General features: G+C 36.9%; 4 protein-coding genes across 4 annotated transcripts in view; 3 read left to right on the forward strand and 1 right to left on the reverse strand.

Moving 5' to 3' along the window:
• Positions 1-9162, forward strand: part of LOC120637581 (GTPase-activating protein) — a 51032-nt gene extending 41870 nt beyond the window's left edge. The window contains exons 11-16 of the mRNA XM_039909420.1: positions 42-149; positions 991-1139; positions 1820-1958; positions 2542-2726; positions 3528-3660; positions 4260-9162. Of these exons, the coding sequence (XP_039765354.1) occupies positions 42-149; positions 991-1139; positions 1820-1958; positions 2542-2726; positions 3528-3660; positions 4260-5718 (2173 nt within the window). The 3' untranslated portion in view covers positions 5719-9162. The remainder of the gene's footprint in view (positions 1-41; positions 150-990; positions 1140-1819; positions 1959-2541; positions 2727-3527; positions 3661-4259) is intronic.
• Positions 9163-9857: 695 nt separating this feature from the next.
• Positions 9858-13368, forward strand: LOC120637718 (serine/arginine-rich splicing factor 4-like). Its single transcript, XM_039909678.1, has 3 exons — positions 9858-10080; positions 10306-10761; positions 11191-13368. The coding sequence occupies exons 1-3, from the start codon at positions 10053-10055 to the stop codon at positions 11898-11900; spliced, it is 1194 nt and encodes a 397-aa protein (XP_039765612.1). The 5' UTR covers positions 9858-10052; the 3' UTR covers positions 11901-13368.
• Positions 13369-13398: 30 nt separating this feature from the next.
• LOC120637719 (protein cereblon-like) lies at positions 13399-15418 on the reverse strand. Its single transcript, XM_039909679.1, has 4 exons — positions 15070-15418; positions 14638-14840; positions 13786-13954; positions 13399-13550 (listed from the first exon to the last, which is right to left on the reverse strand). Exons 1-4 carry the CDS (start codon positions 15161-15163, stop codon positions 13507-13509), a joined length of 510 nt encoding a protein of 169 aa, XP_039765613.1. The 5' UTR covers positions 15164-15418; the 3' UTR covers positions 13399-13506.
• A 470-nt stretch (positions 15419-15888) lies between these two features.
• Positions 15889-19165, forward strand: LOC120637918 (pleckstrin homology domain-containing family M member 1-like). The gene has a single exon (XM_039909985.1). The coding sequence runs from the start codon at positions 15998-16000 to the stop codon at positions 18143-18145; it is 2148 nt and encodes a 715-aa protein (XP_039765919.1). The 5' UTR covers positions 15889-15997; the 3' UTR covers positions 18146-19165.
• The last annotated feature ends 1524 nt before the right edge of the window (positions 19166-20689 follow it).

The raw sequence follows: 20689 nt of genomic DNA on the forward strand, positions 1-20689 counted from the left end.
ATATGGAGTTTCACTAAGCAGTATTTTGTGGTTGTGTTCAGGACGATGATCAAGCGAACGGAAGGCGTGCGCGGAAACGGCTCTCCGCGCAGGCGTTGGGCGCGCACTGGGCATGCGCACTGCAAGCGGAGGCATTTCAGACTCACCAGGTATGTTTTTCATCCTATCCAAAGAAGGTCAACTGCTCACCGCACCGCATGAGCTACTTCTCATACTATAGAAAAGAGGTTTTAAGAGCTTAGACAGTTTTTTAGAAAGTACCTACTGTAATCCTTATCTATAGGATTAGAAAAGCAAAAAGACTACTAAATTCAATGTCATCTGATTTTTTTGGATTAGATTGTTAAGCAAGGAATGTACAAAAAACAATGGCTCTCAATAGCTCTAAATTTTTCGGTATCCTCTAGATCTGTTGTTAAACATTATACAAGTTAGTTTCTAACTAAATTTTTGCCATTCAATACGTTCCTGGCAAGTGGCAGTTCGAGAATAAATGGACGATGTTGGTTATTTTAAGTGCTTATTTGCTTTACTAACCAATGATTAATTAAAGATTTTAAACTTAGATTTTCGTGGTTTTTTAAGCATAGATTAACGTGTCCCGTCGTGACTACGATCCATGCAACTGGGTCGAAATATCGACAAATTCAAAATACTATCGTGGTATGTACCCGTTTATCTATGCTTAAGAAATGATTAATTATCAATTAAAACTAAATTATTAGCTGTAAATATTATTATACTCTCATTTAATATTATCCTAAATAACAAACAGCCTAATTATAGATAGTAAGAGAGATTCGGGTTAAAGAAAAACTTATTACACTAAAATGAAAATTGAATAATTTTTATTTTTTTTCAATTGAGTAATGCCAAACCTTGCCAGATAAGTTTACCGCTTATCGCTTCCGAGCAACCAAAGGCGTAAATGTTCATAGCTATAGATGCAAGGTATGATATTATTAATAAATGTGATTGTTTCTCTTTCAGTGGAGAGTTATCGTGGTCAAGGTGCGGCGCGAAGGGTGTGGGTGCACGCGGTGCGCACAGACTGGCGCTGGCCGGTGTACTCAGCGTTCTGCCTGTTGACTGCCCTCCCGCTGGCGCACCGCTGGACGCCAACAATATATTCCAAATCGGTGAGCGAAGCGGTGATAGCCCAGTGGGCAGGACTTTGACTTCACTTTCGGGGGCCGAGTTCGAATCCCAGCACGCACCTCTAACTTTTCTAAGTTATGTGCGTTCTAAGCAATTAAAATATTACTAGCTTCAACGGTGAAGGAAAACATCGTGATCCCAACCTGCATGCCTGAGAGTGCTCCATAATGTTCTCAAAAGGTGTGTGGAGTCCACCAATCCGCACTGGGCCAAAGCGGTGTATTAAGGCCTTAACCCCTTCTCATTGTGGGAGGAGACCTGTGCCCTGTTGGTTAGCCCTGTAGTTGAAGCTTAATTGTGTCTTATAATTGTTGCATAAAAACTAAATCAAGACACTTACTCGGTAATTTAAAAAAAACTCATCGCTTACCCATCGGTGCGCCCTCCCTTAAGATAGATATTACCTATTCCTTCCTGTCTTTATGATTCTATTTTCTGTGTTTACATGTCATTTTTATTTTTATTTTTGTTGTGAATGCCATGGTCACTGGTAATTGATATACTATATGTAACTATATGTATATCAAAACTGAATTTGTAAAATATTATACAAGTTAATCACTGCATACTGTACATGTATATTGTTAGTGTACTTAATAAAAAAATAAAAATAAAAATATGTACTTTTGAAGGAGAAGTTGTGAAGTATTTGTTTGTGCAGTGCACCGGGAACGCGTGCTGTTCGTGCAGGCCAGCAACTGCGTCGAGCGTGCCGAGTGGCTGCGACTGTTGTCCGCGCTGTGCCGCCACTCGCTCGCGCCTCCGCACAAAGGGTACTACGCAGACTGCAAGTGGACGTGGTATGACACCTTATGAAACCTTTCCTACCCTTTACCTTCATAGGAATGTTATTGGCATTATACAATGCCCTTTAAGTCTATAATAACGAAAAAAAAAAACAAACAAATGAAAACCTCTGGAAACTTATCAGTGAAACCGAATCGCTAATAGGTTTTGAGTAAATCATTGTCCTAGTTTATACTGAAAGAAATCAGATACAGCCCTAACATCTCATGCAAAACTAAAGTATTCGATTAGTATAGTGCACGTGACGGATTTTTATCTTAAATAGGGTTGTCATAAGTAAATACTTAAAATTAGTTTTTATGGGAAAATAAATATGCTTTTTTTGATTTAATATACAGGGTGATTCCTTATGAAATATACTTAAACAGTATATCGTAATTCCGTTACACGTTGTATGTAAGAAAATTATTTAATATTTTAAATTTAATGTAAAACTGGTATTAATGTTTATGGTAACTAAAATAGAAAAATGCGTAATGTATTCTATCTCATTCTCTCATGTACATTTATGACGCATTTTCGTTTCATCGAATTTCAAAGCGCAACGATTCCAAAGAAGTTACGCTTTAAAACCAGTTGCGGACGTACGGAGCCTGACGCAGAGGGTTGCGGCGGTAATGGCGGTAACGGCGAGGCTGAGTCTTCAGGCGGCCCGGCCTCGTTAGCCCTACGGCTGGACCCCGCGCGCGACTTGCAACGCTTGCACGCACTGCTTGTCGCACACGTGCACCGGCTCGACGAACGCCTTCACCGTCCGATGGGTAAGTAGTCCGAGTTCTCTTCGGAATAAGCATGATGACAGTAACATAGAACCGCTAAAATATTGTATTTATCTAATGACATATATCATCAATAGCCTATCTCCACTGCTGGACTGAAGGGCTTTTTTAAAAGTGAAACTTACATCGCCTCAAATTTCGTCCATTTATTGCATGTCGGCGGCTATTGTTCGCTTGAGCTGACCCTGACGCTATTTGTTTGTTTTTATTGGTGTATAAAGTAATATTGCTATCCTTTTAATGTATATATATCTCTAAATAATTGTATATATTGTGTATGTTGGATCTGAAACACAGAGTTAATTTAAATTATTAGTTGGAGACCTAGTTACCATCCAAGTAAAAAATTAAGTTTTATGATGCGATTTTAATAGCCTAAATCGAATATTTTTCAATATCGGTGTGTTCAGCCGTTTGACAACTGGTCTGCGCAGTGGCAGCGACACTGTTTTCTGAGACCAAGGCCGTGGGCTCGATTCCCACAACTGACAAATGTTTGTGCGATGAACATTAATGTTTTTCAGTGTCTGGGTGTTTATCTGTATATTATAGGTAGTTATGTGTATTATATTCATAAAAAATATTCATCAGCTATCTTAGTACTCATAACACAAGCTACGCTTACTATGGGGCTGGATGGCGATGTGTGTATACAGTAAACATGAACTTTACTTACTAGTTACTTTTTAATTTACTTTTTTTCTCGTTTATGAAAATGTTTTTGTACGTTTTCACTAATTATGTGCGTGTCAAAAGGTAATAATATTGTTTATTACTTTCCAGATGACACGAGCCCCGAAGAACGCGAGGCTGAAGCGGTCACGTTACGTGAATTACAAAAAATTATGTTTGACCTCGAACACCGGCATTGTATATATAGAAGATCGTTAGCTAGAGAAACAAAATATGGCAGCAAGTGAGTAATGGATTTTACACTTTGAATTTGTTTATTATACTGATTGTAAGCAATAGTATTTTACAATGAATGAGATGTGGATGAGATACACTAGTTTGACGCGTTTAATCTCGCAGTAAATGCCGACATTGTATCGTTTGGAGGAAAACATTTCTTACCAGCCTCCATAGTACGCACCACACTTGCTTAACCGAAAGATTGCTCTGTCTAGAGGACATCGTCAGATCTCTGTAGGATTGATGATGTATTACTCCTGTGTGTGTAGTCATCATCATCATGATCATTACGATCATCACGTCAACCTATTGACGTCAACTGCTGGTGTGTCAACATCATTCGGGGCCGACCAACGCTGTTTTTAGTAGTGCGGGGTCGCCATTACAGCACCTTGGGATTCCAACGTCCATCTGTTCTCCGAGCTATGTTCCCCGTCCATTGCAACTTCAGCTTTGCAATTCGCTGAGTTATGTCTGTAACTCTAGTTCTTCTACGGATCTCCTCATTTCTGCAAAGCAATCTCCATCGCCCACTGAGTGACTCTTCATAAGTAAGCTAGTGGAAGTCATAAGAATTTTTAACCGTGTATATCATCCATTCAGGCAAGCGCCGATCGGAGACGACAACTACTTGCAACTGGCGGGGGCCGCGGGGAATGCGGATAGCGGCTCGTGGTTCTGGCGGCCGTGGCGCGGCGGATCCTCGCCCACCATCGACCTGGACGGCAAGACGTTACCGCTGCAGACCTCGCCCGACGTGTGCTCCAGCACCGAGTCGCTCAAGCTGGCGCGCCTCGGAGACGAGCGCTCCTCGGGAAAGTCCACCAAGTCGGCCGGCAGCGGCTACCTCACCATGTCCTGCATCAAGCACGAGCCCTCCGAGGACAGCGACGCCTCCGCCGACCGGCCGGCGCGCCCGCCCAAACCCGCGCGCCTGTCCCCGTCCCGCGCGCCCCACACACCCGCCGCTACCTCGCCGCTGTGCGAGTACGTGGACGTCGAACTCAAGCCGCCTCTCAGACGGCCCAGGCCGGACCTCGCGTTCCTCTCGTCCCAACTCAAGCGACTCGAGAACGACGTCACGATCCGCTGTAAAGAGTACGAGCTCATGTCTAACTTCATGAGCCATACGCAAGCGTCCGACGACGACGCCCCGCCGGCGGTGCCTCCGCGGGGCAATGCGGCCCGCGTGCGCCTGCAACCTAAACTGATAGATATTGACGTCTCAAAGTCTGACGAACATTCGACGTTCAAGCACGATGCTATATGCGGATCGACCACCAGTCTGCCGGAGGGCGCTCGGTCGGAAGTACGGGGGACGCATGGGGAGAGCGGCGAATCTCGGCCTGCGAGTAAAATCGACACCGTGTCGAACGACGACAGCCTCCTCGACGAACTGCAACGCGACACTTATTGCGTATTGAAAGTGTGCGAGGATGAAACTCCGGATCTAGATGCGATGGAAAATAAATGCGAGGAGCCTACGGCGGTCAAAGAGAAGGAGGAATGTGGGATGTTCTCGAGGATAAGCCTGCAGCGAAAATCTAATCCGATCAAAACACAATCGGGCTCGATTAAACCGCTAAAGACGTCCAACTCGACCTCAAACGTGCACGACGCCGGCTCGCATTCTTCCCGGCCGCTCGCGGAGCGGCTGACGCCGTTTTTCCTAAAGAAGAAGCCGAAACCCCCGGAAGACGCCCAAAGCTCGAAAAGCACACGAAAAGAGGACAACCTTATTGGTCGACTGACGCCGCGTTTCGGCCAGTCCAGGCTCTACGGGCGCGGACAATCCCTTGAACTCACGCCATCAGAGAGTCGAACGAAACGCATCGAGCGCTCCGCCACCACGGTCAACATTCCAACGAGACCGATGAATTCGTCCATCGTGGCGAATCTGAAGTTTTTGACACTGCATCGATACGGTGCACAGGACGACGTGCAGTGCCACGCGTTTGTGCGGAACCCGGAGGAGGAGGGCGGTGCGGCTGAGGGGGAGGATGGGGGGTGGCGGCGCGCCCGCGGCCCCATGCTCGCCGCAACCACTGACATTAGACTGTGAACTGTAAAGTGCTCACTGTGTACAACTAAGACGAACCTACACTCCACAAGGCGGGTTTCATATCCTGCGTGCTTAACCCAAATGTTGCGCCCTCGCTGAAACTAAACTTTTAAAAAAAATACGGATATTCGCGGATTCGTACAAAAAAACGACCAAGCTATGAAAAAACAGCGAGGGAGCCTAATAATATAAAGTATCTGAGGTTCGTTTTGTAAAGACTGATTGTAGTCGATTTGCCTTTATACAATTGGTATTTTATTGGGTGAACGCGTAAAACGCGCCCGTCCGGCATTCGTAAATGATTGCGGCTATTAATGTGTATTATATTAACTCGATAACTTCCAGCACGTCGCTGTGCGACAGTGTTGTCTCCGATGTCGTCTCGTAGTGTTAAGGTAAATAATTATATTCGGTACTATTGATAAGCCATTTCTTCCTCGAATATGAAATGTAGGTTTTATGCAGGAAAACTAAAATTTCAATACCTTGTAATTAAATTTATTAAAAGTCCATCTCTTACAAGACTTAAATCTTGACAGGCAAACGCCGCGGCCGATTTGAATGTTTTCTATGAGATGTGAAAGGCCGTGATAGTGAGTCATACTCAAAATAAACTGTCAATAAGTTACAGAAGTCTATTAAGCAATGTATAAGAATGTTAAAATAATCGTTAACATAATAACTATCTTAATATGTATGGTGATAAAAAATTGCACATTAAGTGAAGTAATAACCCAAAACTCTTAATATGTTGTCAAGAATAATATTTGCTTGTAGTTTACATTTCATATAGAGAGGGAATAAGGCCTGATTTTTCAATTATTAAATAAACAACCAAGGATATCTCGAGTTTATTTGATAATTGGTCAATCGGCCCTTAAAAACTTTATTGTAACCTCATTTGGGTGTTATCAACGGGCTGGGCTACAAGTCTTAACAATTTTGACAAATGCCAACTGTCACACGTAATGGTACCATTTCGTTCGTACCGTATTCGTAACCTTCTATGTACGTACGTGCCATCCTATATGGATGGACATCCCGTGCAATTATAAATAAATTTCTTAAACTATCTAAACTAAACTAGTAAAACTATCGCTATAAGAACAAAACACCAAAAAAAGACAATAATAAGGGATGATTTGTGCAAAGGATTGTTCTTTGCTCTTACCATCCTTTTCTTTCTGATGCAAAAAACGTCGAACTTTATTAACATTGTGTTACATTAATTATCTCTGCTCGTTTGCCGAACTTTAGTGCAATGACACTGCAAATAATGTAGGTGCAACAAATGTTTAATACCCTCTTCCCCTCACTGGAACTCATGCGTAGTAGTGTGGTGCATCACTGCTGTCGATAAATGCTATAAATATTTATTTTGTTGTATTACAAGTGGAATACCAATTCAAAAAGTAATGAAAATAATAAGTAACTTATTTACTATTCATAAGTATGCCTGCTTTGAAATATATTTATTATCATATTTTTATTAGTATGCAAACAATTGATATTTGGAAGTGGGATATATCCATATAACCAATAATCCAGTAGGATTACCTTGTTTTTTTCTGTAAATATACAGCTTTTATTGTTGCTTGCCAAGTTAAACACTTTCTGCATAAAAAAATCTACAAGCGTGTTTATGATTTTTTTTTAATTAAGTTTATTATAAAATATGTATATTCTCATTGAGGACACACTTGCCATTGCTAGAAGGGTGACAAACTGGTCAGTTCTACACAAGGAAATACCTTTTAACTAACCGCCCCAGCAGTATACTCTCTACTATTATAGTGTTGCGCCAGGTCTTCAGTTGTTATATCACACTTACCCCGCAGCTCGCATCTTACAAAAGCTTTCGTGGAACACTCTACTTTAAATAGAATGTTGGTTTTCTTACCTTATTCTGGATATAAGATGGATAATCTACAAGTCTCATTATTAATAGATGTTTATTTAGCACGAAACGTCTAGTTGATTTCTGCCACCAGTGCTATATTGGTTTTGCTTTGTAACATTACCTATTTTATCAACATGTTCTTAATTTATTTCAGAAACAATTTCGCATTTGTACTCGTAAAAATAAAATAAGTAATACCAACTAATTCATCAAATATAATTTCTTGTTCTTATAGATAGCGATATTTAGCTCGAACAAAAATTGCCTAAATATGATTTTTATGCAGTTTACAGCGATAATTCCATAATTTAAGTACCTGTACATTTATGATTCTTAATAATTAATATGTCGGTTACGGACGCGGACGGTATGTGAACGCCCGATGTAGATAGGGTGTGACTTGGTGTGGTGCTGTGCACGGAGATGGTGCGATTGTAAATTATTGATCTATGGTTGTATTTATTGCTATATTTTTCGAACTTCTTTTCGTCGACCTGAAGTATGTGCCTCCTCTAGTTCGTAGAAGTATTTTTGAACGTGTGTACCGATACGGTTAAATGTAGTAATGATAGCGTTAATACTCATAAGGTGCCAAGTGTCTAAACCTCCCGCCCTTGAGGCGGATCGTCTCTCATTCCTCTAGCACAATAATATTGCAAAGCAAAAATAATGTAAAATATACTAAAGGAAATAGCTATCTACTTCTGTGATTGGTGTTGATGTTAAAAATTGAATCTATCTACATAAAATAGGGTACTTTACGTATTTTGTATATTTTATTTTATGTAAATGTCAATGTAGTATAATGCCATAAGAACTTGAAAGTTAAAATAACTTTTCGAGCACTGACTATTGTAAAATATCTAATATAAAACGTTATTTAATGCAATTTTTATTAAAAGAATATACAATTTAATTATTATTATTATTATTATCAACGAGTCTTGCATGCTCAGGGGGTGATAAAACAGTATCATAAGAATGTGTACATGTGATATATTATTTGTTCTCTCTTTAATCTAGATTAGACCATTATAACGTTTGTATTATACAGCAAATAATGGAAACGTGTATTTTTCAGGACAAAGTGGTAAAACAAACTCAACTTCTCATTTATGTAATAATGAGTAATGACACAAGCTTAATCAAAAGTTTTGCATCAATGTAATGTACTTAAAAAGTGATATTGTTAATAATTTTGCTTCTCGTTTTATTACGAATTTGTTATTGAATGTAATAAAATGCATATTCTAAATGTTATGACTTATAACGGCCTTAGCATTGAGACATGCCTACATCTATGGCCTTCGGGAACACCATACTTAAACTGTGATTCAATATACAAACTCAACTGATATTTTATAATTATGTTTTCTGTATAAAATTTACTTTTTATTACAATACAAAACACTTTATTTGATAAAAGTAAAATGAATTTGTAGCTGTTTTTAATTTAGAGCGAAAAACCTTAGGAAAGAGAATTAAAAATTGTTACAAAATTACATTGTTGTCCTATAAATATTGAAGAAAAAGTAACTAGTTGTAAGGAAATTTATGTAATGTACAAATCAATATTTCTTTAAAGTATATTATTATGTTATTTATTTCACCTATTTCACTTTGTTAATAAAATTACATATTTAAGTTCCAATTTCAGTATGTGTTTTTATTTACGTGCCTATGGAATACTGGTATTTCAATTAAAATATTTGTTAAAATCTTAACAGTCTGCAAGTTATGAGCTACAGGCCGGCCATCATCAATTTCCGTACATTAATATCCAAATAATAGACCTTAGCTTCCTCAAATAGAAAAGGGTTTTAGAGCATAGCCCCACCACGCTGCTCCACTGCGGGGCTGGCAGGCTTTAACTGTGAACTACGTATCTCATCAAAACGTTTACAAAAACTACTTTGGAATCAATTGCGACTTTCGTGCATCGTGTTCCTATAAAATGTAAAGTACATTTTATTTACATAAAATTAACTTTTTCAATTGTAGCAGTAGTTTAGGTGTAGTCCTATTTACGAGATAAAAAGTATCTTTTATTCTAGTCTAGTCTAGTTGAATATTTACGTTCTATTGCTTATTTCTAACGTCTCCCAGTTATCTTTTTGCAAAAATCGTTACCGTACAGACACGGCCTGTCTACGATTTTATTACATGAATAGAAGATAGATGGTCTGTACTCTTTTTAGCTGTGGTTTTATTCAATGGTCTGTGGTACCAATTACAGTGCTAATTATTATCTGTAGACTTTGTGGTTGAGTGGGACGATGCCTATTTTAGGCGGAAATTAATTTCTTTGATAAAAATAGAAAAGTATAACTTCATGATCTTGTTTCGTACGAATATTAAAATCTCTACCGCTTATAATTAGACCTTTCACGATTTTGCATTCGTTCGTATAAGAACTACAAACAAATCATCAAAGATGACGGACTCCGTTAATATGTCACTCGGTGAGCAAAACATATTTGTTTATTTTATTCTTAGAATTTTAGGATATGAAATTAAAAAATGCTCTATAAATGTGTTAAAAAACGTTCTTAAGATTGATGAGTACTTAATAATGAGTTGTACTTAATAAATATTAACAATATTTTTTATTTGTTTTAACCTCTCACGACGCTCCGGCATAGAATCTTAACTTTAAGAGTTATTCAAGGTGTTTTTTCATATTGCAGATGAGATAATCAAACAAAACCGACCAGGTCGTGCTCGTGGCAGAGGCGGTGGAAATATTAGAGGCCGCGGTGGTGGTCGTGGCGGGCGTCGTGGACGCGGAGGCCGCGGGCGCGGTGGCGGTGAACGCGGTCGGTCATATTCCCGCGACAGATCCAATACTCGGCAGGATCGCTCCCGGTCGCGTTCTAGAGGACCTCGAGGCCGGTCGCAGTCGCGCGGGCGTTCACAGCAGCGCGGGATCTCACAGCAGCGTGGAGGCTCTCAACCGCGCGGACGATCTCAATCGAGAGCACGGTCACGTTCACGTTCACAACAGAGGCGATTTTCATACCCAAGAACCCGATCAACATCCAAATCTCGATCTCAGATGAGAAGCATAACACCCAAGGGAAGAGCTGGACTGGAAAATCCACTTTCTAACATGCCAGGACTTGTCCGCAACAACAGAGGCAGAGGTAAAGTATTTAAATTACAAACTTTACCTTCTAGCATTTCTGAACCAGCCTTGTTAGCCTTATGGTGAGCATGTCCAACTATGGATCATGAGGTCCTGGGTATGAATCCCAATTAATAATATTCTTAGGTATGTTTTTTAAAGAATTTTCCTGCCCGGAGCTAGGAAATTGGCAGTGTCACCTCCAATGCCCACTAATGATAGTTGTTGTTAAAGTCTACCGACCTGAACTGGAGCAGTGTACTTGCTCTACTCTTAAACCCTCTGTCCTATGAGAAAGAAAGTCTATGCCCAGCTGTGAGACTTAAATAGGCTGTGGGTCGTGCTTATCATAAGACTTTCATTTAAAACCTTCAAATATATAGTTATTATTTATAAATTGTGCAAATTAATACAACTACAAACATCTTTTTGTTTTTTGCTAATACAGGCGGTATGCAGATGAGACTGAGACGTTCAGATTCAAATCAACATGTACCAAGTGGAATCCATAGTCGGCTTGGAATAAACACTCGCAGTGGAGGTGCAAATAATGCTTTCAGACCTTTAGCTGTGGCAAAAAGAGGGATTTCAAAACGTGGACGAGGTTTAAGTACAAGAAACAGATTTAGCAATATAGGTTTGAGATCTGATCAAATTTTAGAGCAGCAGCGTCAAAATAATGTCATTAGATCTCAGACCTTTACCAGATCAAGGAACAATTCTATTAGTACAGCTTCACAGCTGACTGTTAGTGTTGCTAATGACTTTGCAAAGAGGCGTCGCAACAGTTTAGGTAATGCAGGATATCTGAACAAACAAAGCCTAGCATCATTCAATAATGACTTTGTAGGATACAATACAAGAAGAGGACCAGGTAGTGTCAAATCTACTGGATCAAATAGATCAAATCAGTCTAATTCTAGCAGAAAATCAGTTCAGTCAAGAGGTCGAGGCCGTGGTCGGGGAGGAAATCGTGGAATAGGGAGAAAATTTGTAAATAAGCAAATGCTCAATCCAAAACTCCAGAAAGAGATTGCAGCCATTCAAGGTAAAAGCGGTGGCTCTAGTAATAATCCTGAAGCTCCTAGTGGTATTAACTTTACTCCCACACCAGCAGCAACTCATCAAACTTTACATCAAAGGTTTGCAACAGCATAAGTTTGTGTAAGATCACAAAATATGTATACAATAGTTTATAAACTGTATTTTTTTTTATTTAAAAAGTATATTATTATACCCTATTTTTGTAAGTGAAATCCACTTTCATGTTGTTTTTTTGGTAAAAATTAGTATATAATACCATATTATAATAAATAATTAGGATAAGCAGCTTACATTGATGCACCCAATAATTCATATTCTAACCTGTTTTATAATTTTCATGACTTCCCTGGTGCAGTGGTGTAAAAACAGTGGTTGTTAAGTGGAAGACCCCAGGTTTGATCCACAGAAGCGCCTATTCAGATTTTTTTCAAGTCTGGTCTGGTGGGAACCTTTGGCTGTGGCTAGTTATCACCCCAATAACAAAGACATCCCTAAGCAATTTAGCCTTTAGGAATCATGCCCCGTAGAAATTGATTAGGGGTGTGGGAGTATATAACTGCTACAATCGTAGACTGCATCATCACTTACAAATAAGACAAAGCCAGTGCTTTTTTATCTTTTCTTATAAACTTATACTGTGTGTCATGATTATTTTTAAAACAGCACACTAAAAAATAAGGAAAAATTGTTTTTGCTGATTGCCCCTTTATTACCATTGCTTATAGTAGTATTATTTATACTGTTGTTACATGGTTGGTAATAAGCCCACAGTACTTGAATTGATTTCCTATGATCCTATACCCAGGCAATTTATTCCACAGGTGTATACCTCATATCAAAGTACAAGGATTTAAGTTTGTACCTTCTTAGCTTAGATACTCAATTTAGGAAATAGTTCTTTTAAAATTTGGAGCATTATCATAGTTTTATATTCCCCTACAAAATATGGGATTCTGAAAGATAAACCTATAACCTAAAAAATGCTGAAGAACTGAAGAATTAATTGTTATATCCCAAGAGCGAACAATGATTTTGTCATATGGTATTGTTGTAATATGCTAAGGCAATGCTGTAGCTAACATGGAGAAGAGATCCTTGACATGCATTTGGTTTAAAGCTCTTACTGAAAAAATGCATATTTCTGGTGTAAGATTGATTATTTTAGTCAGTTTTATTATTTACTGCCTGATTGTGTGAAGAATAGAATTGTCTGCTAAACACAGCTGCAATGTATTTCCCATTTCAAGTTGCTGCTTTTGATCACTCCCAGGTCCAGGTATTGAATACTTTGCTTTTTATAAAAATTAACAGGCTTTTCACAGGATCTTTTTTGTCCAATTTTCAAGAACATTTATTTTGTCCAATACCAATTTCATATGCTGGTACGAAAGGGTTTCATAATTTTGTGTCATAAGTAATGAAATATAAACAGGCCTACTAATAATTAATGATTGAAAACATAACAGTACCTATGAGTACATAATCAAGATCTTTTTTTCTCTTAATAAGATTAAAATGTGAGTATGTGTACTAGTTATAAGACGGAGAATAATTTTTTTATTGTTTTGAAAGCTATATTTGTTAATACATAATAAGTGAGAATAAAAACAGGTCTGTACAATTTCTTTTATTTTACAATTTAATCTTCACCTTCCATTTTCATCATATCATTCTTGAGTCAGTAGCAAAGTTTTCTTGGAGCAGTGTTTTATGTAACTCTCTACATTTTATACATCTTTGGAAAAGTAATGAGTGAATTGGTAACTGGAATTAAAAAATATTTACTTAGAGCTGAAGTCATAAGAATTATTTATCTAATCAAAACAAATTATATATAAAGTGGACAAAAGAACAACCAATAGCTTAAAGCAGCAACCAAAACCAATAGCTTTCTGGGACACTTTAATTATTATAGTGTTCCACTTACAGCACCAAAATGGTGACAAAAACAAAATGACAGCAGCCCATAAAAACATGTGCTAAAACTTTAAATACTTACAATTTTCTCCAAGAAGGTTACCTAATATTAATCCATGGAATGATTTATTATCTCCATCATTTTCTTTAAGTTTTAAAGTTTCAAAAGTCCATCCCAAGTGTACAGCACACTGAGGACATATACAAACACGCCACATATATCCAGGAAACCATGAATCTGCCCCTTGACTCTAAAAAAATCATCATAATGATTATTCAAAAAATTTAATAAACCCAGCAGATGTATAACAATATTGTTTTGTTTTATTTTTAAATTTAAGTAAATATTCAAGAGAGCAGGAGTGTCACCTGATTTTAACTGAGTACTGGTGCCCAGAACTTCTGCAGAACCCACCCTTGAAACAACCCAAATTATTGTTGTGAGAGGGGTGAACAATGAGTGCAGAATTCAACAAAAACAGCAGAAATGAGTAAGAGAAAACTCAAAATTAAAATTCAACGATTTATTATATTTCAAGACAAAAGCTTTAAAGTATTGGAATAATTTAAATGTTACCTTAACAGTACAGAAATTAAATGTTATGGTTATTTAGAATAAGCTTTAGTGTCATTAATTTGTATACCTACATGATCAATGTGAGGTGTGCAAAGGTTCATTAATTTTAGACCAGAAGCAAGAAAGTGGAAACAAAGCATAATTTAGGAGAAACATAGTATAATGCTATTAGCTAATTATTGCTTGATGCTTTCCAAAGTTACTGTGGTGAAAGTTTCAAGTGGTATCTTTCAGATGAGCACATTTCTTGTAAAAAGGCAGTGTTTACACTTATAGATTTTATAGAAGACACTTATTGATCAAATTAGCAGTGTGGTAAAATAGTTACACACTGTAAAAAATGTTATATTCACTCACTTTCCCCATTCTTGCACATCTTGCTTTTTCAGCTGTCACTATCTTAAATGGAACTCCAAATGGATTAACTAAAGTTTGTACTGTAACATTTTTTCTGCCGAATAAGTTCTGATATTCAATTTTATGGGCTCCTGGACTTTCTTTACTAAAAAGGTAATAGGAATCTGCCACATCAGCCCCACATTTTCGGCACAATATTAACTCTGCAAGAAGAAAAATCTATCTGCGAAAAATTCTTTTAATACAAAAATTTTGTTTCGGTATTTATTTGTCTGCAAAAGTCGTTGATATAGTGACTTCCAATTTTAACACAAATTGCACTTCTAGGACTAGTTCTTGAAATTTTTATCGAAATAGTAGCATACTACAGGCACCGTAGCCAGGTTTAGCTAGTAGTTACAAAAATAACAAACAACATTGAAACATTGTTACCTTGACCTTTTTTTTGAATTCTAGAACTGTTTTCAGCAACTATAAAGCATGTTCCTGATGCATACAAAAGTAATATAAACAAAAAATCAATCATGACTCTACGATTGTTTGAGTTAAGTATTAACTAAGCCTATATATTACATCTACACGAATATTGAATAAGTGTTTTGACTGATTATGTGATCTATAATATTTACACACACTACTTTTTTTTTTGGTTCGCTGACTTTGCTACTGCTATATAATCTATTTTATTGATTAAATAAAACAACAACAATCCAAGTATATACTAAAAATATGCCCACACGTCAAAGTCAAAGCATTCGCTCGTAATCAAGGAACATTCGTAATTCGCATTACATAGGTAACGTTCATTTCATACTTTGCGTTGCAATCATTATTATTTGGTCACAGAGAATATAAACAATATCAAACTATCATTAGACTGAGTATGTACCAAATTGCTACCACCAATTATATAAATAAACCTAAATAGTTTTTGCCTGCAGATACATTCAGAACGATAAAAAAAAATGAATTGAAATTTGAAAGCGACGAATCAAAGCGCAGCGCACGTAAGATCTTTTTAGCTAATTAGACCGGTATTTTTTTTTAAATTTATTTTACGGTCATGGATTCAATTAGACCGGTATATCCTGTTAGTCACCCAGACAAATTAGATAAAAAAAAAAACAAACAAACTAAACTATAGGGTAGTAAAATATTTTTATAATCACAAGTGACAGCCCTGATTGTCTATGATTTTGATTGTAATTTTCATTTGACATAAGAAAAATAAATATTGTGTTTACCCGTGTATTTTTCTTTTTTAATGAAAGCCTGTGCTGTGTGCTTAAATTTAAATCTTCATATAATTCTGTGTAAGGTACAGTTGTGTATTACTAAACTGCAAATGTAAATAACAAACATGTCGTTTTTCAAGAACGTTACATCTAGCTTCGCTATTCGCAGTCGCGATACAATACTTAAGGAGTCCCTAATTAATAATTTATCGGAGTGCGTAAAAGATATCCAATACAATAGCCAATTCGAAGAGAATTTTCACAGCGTTCTCGGCTCAACCGACTCTACAAACACATTATGTATGGCGTTAGAAGCAGTCTTTCTTCACGGATTGAAAGACACTTTTTTGAGGAAAGCTAAGAATGTTATATCCGGCGATCCCGACTACCGGCCACAGTCCAGTTTCTGGCCCTTGATACTAGTGCTTTCGCACAGGCAGAACATTGATCAGATCTCATCCCTCCCACAAATCAACACTGAGATAGGGCAATGCAGAGCCTGGCTAAGGATTGCCCTCAATGAGTGCCTTTTGTCTTCATATATGTCAACATTATTGAAAAATATATCGGCTGTCAAACCATTCTACAACAGGAGTGCATTTGTTTGCGATTCAGAAATATTGGAGGTTTCCCAGAAACTGGTTCAGGGATTAGAAACTTGTGTCCAATTTAATTTACCAATAAATTCCAGTTTACTGAACCAATGGCCCGAACAGGTTTTGATGCAAGCAGGTATTTGGGTACCTACTATGAGAGTGGCACCAATTACAGCCGGCTTAGATGTAGCCAGTACTTTGACTGATGAAGTCAAACCCAAGTTGGCTACAACCCCCACACATGCCTCCAGTATTACTGGAATTGTTATAAATGAAGATGAAGCTTTGAAATTTATTTTGTCAAAAGATTCTAATGATTTAAATAACAGAAGCGAACATATTGAAGAAACTGAGAAGGTCAATAAAGAAGACAAAATAAAATCAGACTCTGATGTTGACTCTTTAAAAGTAGTTGAAGCAACGTCAAGTCAGGAGCCAGCTGATGAAACAGTTTTGTCCTCAGATACAATGCCTGTTTATTCATCATCAGTGGACTCTGCAGATTTTATAGCACCAACTGATGTTATTGTTACTGGAAATTCTTTATTGGTCTATAATGGTCGTGCAAAAGGATGGTCAAATGATATTCATGATGATTTAAATGAATCTATTAACTCAAATTCATCTCATGGCAGTAGTATGATTAAAACACCAGAATTGAAAAGCTTGTCTTCACTAGTTGACAATACAGTTGCATATGGGGAACCATACACCCACACTCAGAATTTAAAAGACATCATGAAAGATATTCATAAGGAATTAAAACTAACAGTTGACGATAATATTTCATTGCATGAGACTGTTGAGGCGGCAGTGCTGGAAGACCCGTCCTTACAGGGATTAGACTTTGAAGTGGTCCCAAATTCCATCAATGGTTCCTTCACACCTCAGGAGTTGCAAAGAATGATAAAACAATTAGGAATGTTATCTAGAGAAAAAGGACTTGATTACCAGAATTACCAGTGCAAGGGTTGTCAAGATTTACTAGGCAGCACAGTTTCAAAAGCTAAGGTCTGCGGCTACACTGGTGAATATTACTGTGGCAATTGTATGGATCCAAATGTTTTCATCATACCAGCTAGAGTAATACATAATTGGGACTTCAAAAGGTATCCAGTATCAAAAAAATCAGCATTGTTCTTATTAGAATTCCAACACCATCCTTGGATTGATATGAAAAAGCTGAATCCTAAAATATACTGTGGAGTGTCTGACATGGCACAACTGCAAGAATTAAGAATACAACTTAATTTTCTAAGAGCTTACATTTTTACTTGCCGTGAACCAGTTATTGAAGAGCTACAGAAACGTGTGTGGCCAAGAGAGTACCTATATGATCATGTACATTTATACACAATATCGGATTTAGCACAGATACCAAACAGTTCTTTGGCTTTACAGTTAGAAAAGGTAGTTAGCTTTGCAAAGTCTCATGTACTAGATTGTTGGCTCTGCAGCCAAAAGGGATTCATATGTGAAGTTTGTAAAGATTCCAAGATATTGTATCCGTTTGAAACAAGTTCTACATATAGATGTGATGAATGTTCAAGCGTTTTTCATGCTAAATGTCAAAATGAAAGCTTGCCTTGCCCCAAGTGCAAACGGAGGCAAGAAAGGACAAGTGACACATCATTGGTGGATGCCCTTCATTCTCATTTTATCAAACAAACTCTTTAAAGTTCATTGCTAAGTATAGTTTAAATATTATTGTTCTTGCATATAAATATATCAAGTAAAATAAAGACAGGTCATGTACCCATGTTAGTGTAGTAATGGTAGATAAGAATAATGTGCTGATATTATTGAATGATTTTGCATATAGTTATTATTTTCATTTATACACATTTAAGTTAAAATATGAATGTTGACAAAGACAACTTTGCATCTGATTAGTATAATCTTAAAAAAGATGCTTATATATTCTTAACAATTTTAAAAAAAGGCGCTAATTTCAATTAGTTTTCATTATATGGCTGTTATATATTTTTATTGTAAATAAATGTACGAAAATAGGTTTTATGTTTTGATTTCTTTTTGTATATGATATTTTTGTTAGGAAGGTATTGGGTTTTCTATAAAGATTTTTCACAGTAGCAGCTCAAAGTTAGGACATTAGTGTTGTTAACTGAACTATAGAGAGAGAGAGAGAGATGTCTCTAGAGATTACATAAAATTAATAATCGTTAAAGCCCTAAAACCAGCAGTGTAAAGATGCTTATGAGCTTAATAATATACCTTTAAGAGAGGAGGTATGTGCTGCGAGGTGGGGATTAATAGGCAGAATATGATAATGATGGATCATATTAGCCTTCCAACGGTTTTACTATAGTTTGCCAGGTTTATGAAATAAATAACTAAGTAAAAAAAATGTTTATTACATCTCATAAAGTGGCTCTTATATTCACTGCTGTGAAAACTGTAAAGGATACTGTATTTTTTTCTTCAAGTAAATAGTGCTATATTTTACTTTCAGTTTCTTTCAGTTCCTAGGTGGTTGATTTGGTTGGGCTTAAAAAATCTATTGCAACATTTATGATTTCTATTTTTGAAACATATGCCATATTAGTCTAAATTGCTGACATAAGAGCCATTTTGTTACCACAATGAAAATTGCACACTTGTATAACTTTTAGATTTGGGTTCAAAGGAATATTCTTATTAAGTCTTACTGTAAAATTAATATATCAGTTAGATATAACAATGTCAAAGTCAAAGTCAAAAATATCTTTATTCAAGTAGGCCCACAGGTGGCACTTTTGATGCGTACATAAGAATTACACGGTAGTGAGATGATGGCGATAACCACATTCGTAAACTTAAAACTAAAGCTACGAGGGTTCCAAACGCGTCCCGGTCTAAGAAGAAGCCCACAACAAACTTAGCCGGGTGTTTTTTTTTTTTTTTTGTTATCGCCATCTCACAATGTAATTTTAAATTATTAGAAGAGCAACCTGGTTAGAGCAATAATTTACACCCAAGCTTTTTTATCGTTTACGTAGTCCTTTATACTATAATAGGACTTTTCTATAAGCTTACGTTTAATACAAACTTTGAACTTTTTAAGAGACATCTCCAAGATGTCAATTGCTAGTTTATTGTAGAATTGTATGCAATTTCCTTTAAACGAATTATGAATTTTATGTAACCTAGTATATTGCACTGTAAGTTTATTCTTACTTCTAATGTTTAAATTATTGCAGTCACATTTTTTCTTAAATTTAGAAATGTTTTTATGGACGTACATTAAATTTTCAAATATGTACTGACTATACACTGTCATTATTTTAAAATCTTTAAATTTATCTCTCAATGACTCTCTCGGACCCATTTTGTAGATAGAACGAACAGCCCTCTTCTGCAGCACGAAAATAGTGCTAATATCAGCAGCATTACCCCAAAGTAAAATTCCATATGACATAATGCTGTGAAAGTAACTAAAATATACCAGTCTAGCAGTTTCTACGTCGGTCATATGGCGTATCTTCTTTACCGCATAGGCAGCAGAACTAAGCCTGTTCGATAAATTATTTACATGAGGGCCCCATTGAAGTTTAGAATCTAACGTTATTCCTAGAAAAACTGTCGTATCCTCCAGTTTCAGTTCCTCATTATTAAGTAGTACAGTGGTTTTCACGTGTTTAACATTAGGTAAAGTGAATTTTATACACTTGGTTTTTTTTCCGTTAAGAACCAAATTATTAGCTTCAAACCACTGTACCACTTTAGCGAGAGAGTTGTTTACGTCGTCAAAAGCTAGTTCACGTCGATTTATTTTAAAAGTCAGTGATGTATCATCGGCAAACAGAACTATCCCGTGTTTATCCTTGGCAAGGTAAGGAAGGTCATTAATGTAAATAAGGAACAGAAATGGTCCTAATATAGACCCCTGTGGGACACCTATTTTCATAACTGATCCATTAGACCGTTTTCCATTCACGTCGACTTTCTGAATTCTATCGCGTAGATAGTTACTCATTAAGTCTAGAGCTACACCCTGAATTCCATAGTGGTGTAGTTTCCTAACTAACGTTTCGTGTTGAACACAATCAAACGCCTTAGATAAGTCACAGAACACACCAAGTGCATCACGTGACTCCTCCCAGGCTTCAAATATGTTTTGTATTAGCTCAACACCTGCGTCGATTGTTGAGCGACCCCGTGTGAAACCAAATTGCTTAATATGAAGTAAATTATACTTATGAAAATGGTAAAGTAATTGAT

The sequence above is a fragment of the Pararge aegeria genome, chromosome 4, assembly GCF_905163445.1.
Source record: "Pararge aegeria chromosome 4, ilParAegt1.1, whole genome shotgun sequence".
NCBI lineage: Eukaryota > Metazoa > Arthropoda > Insecta > Lepidoptera > Nymphalidae > Pararge > Pararge aegeria.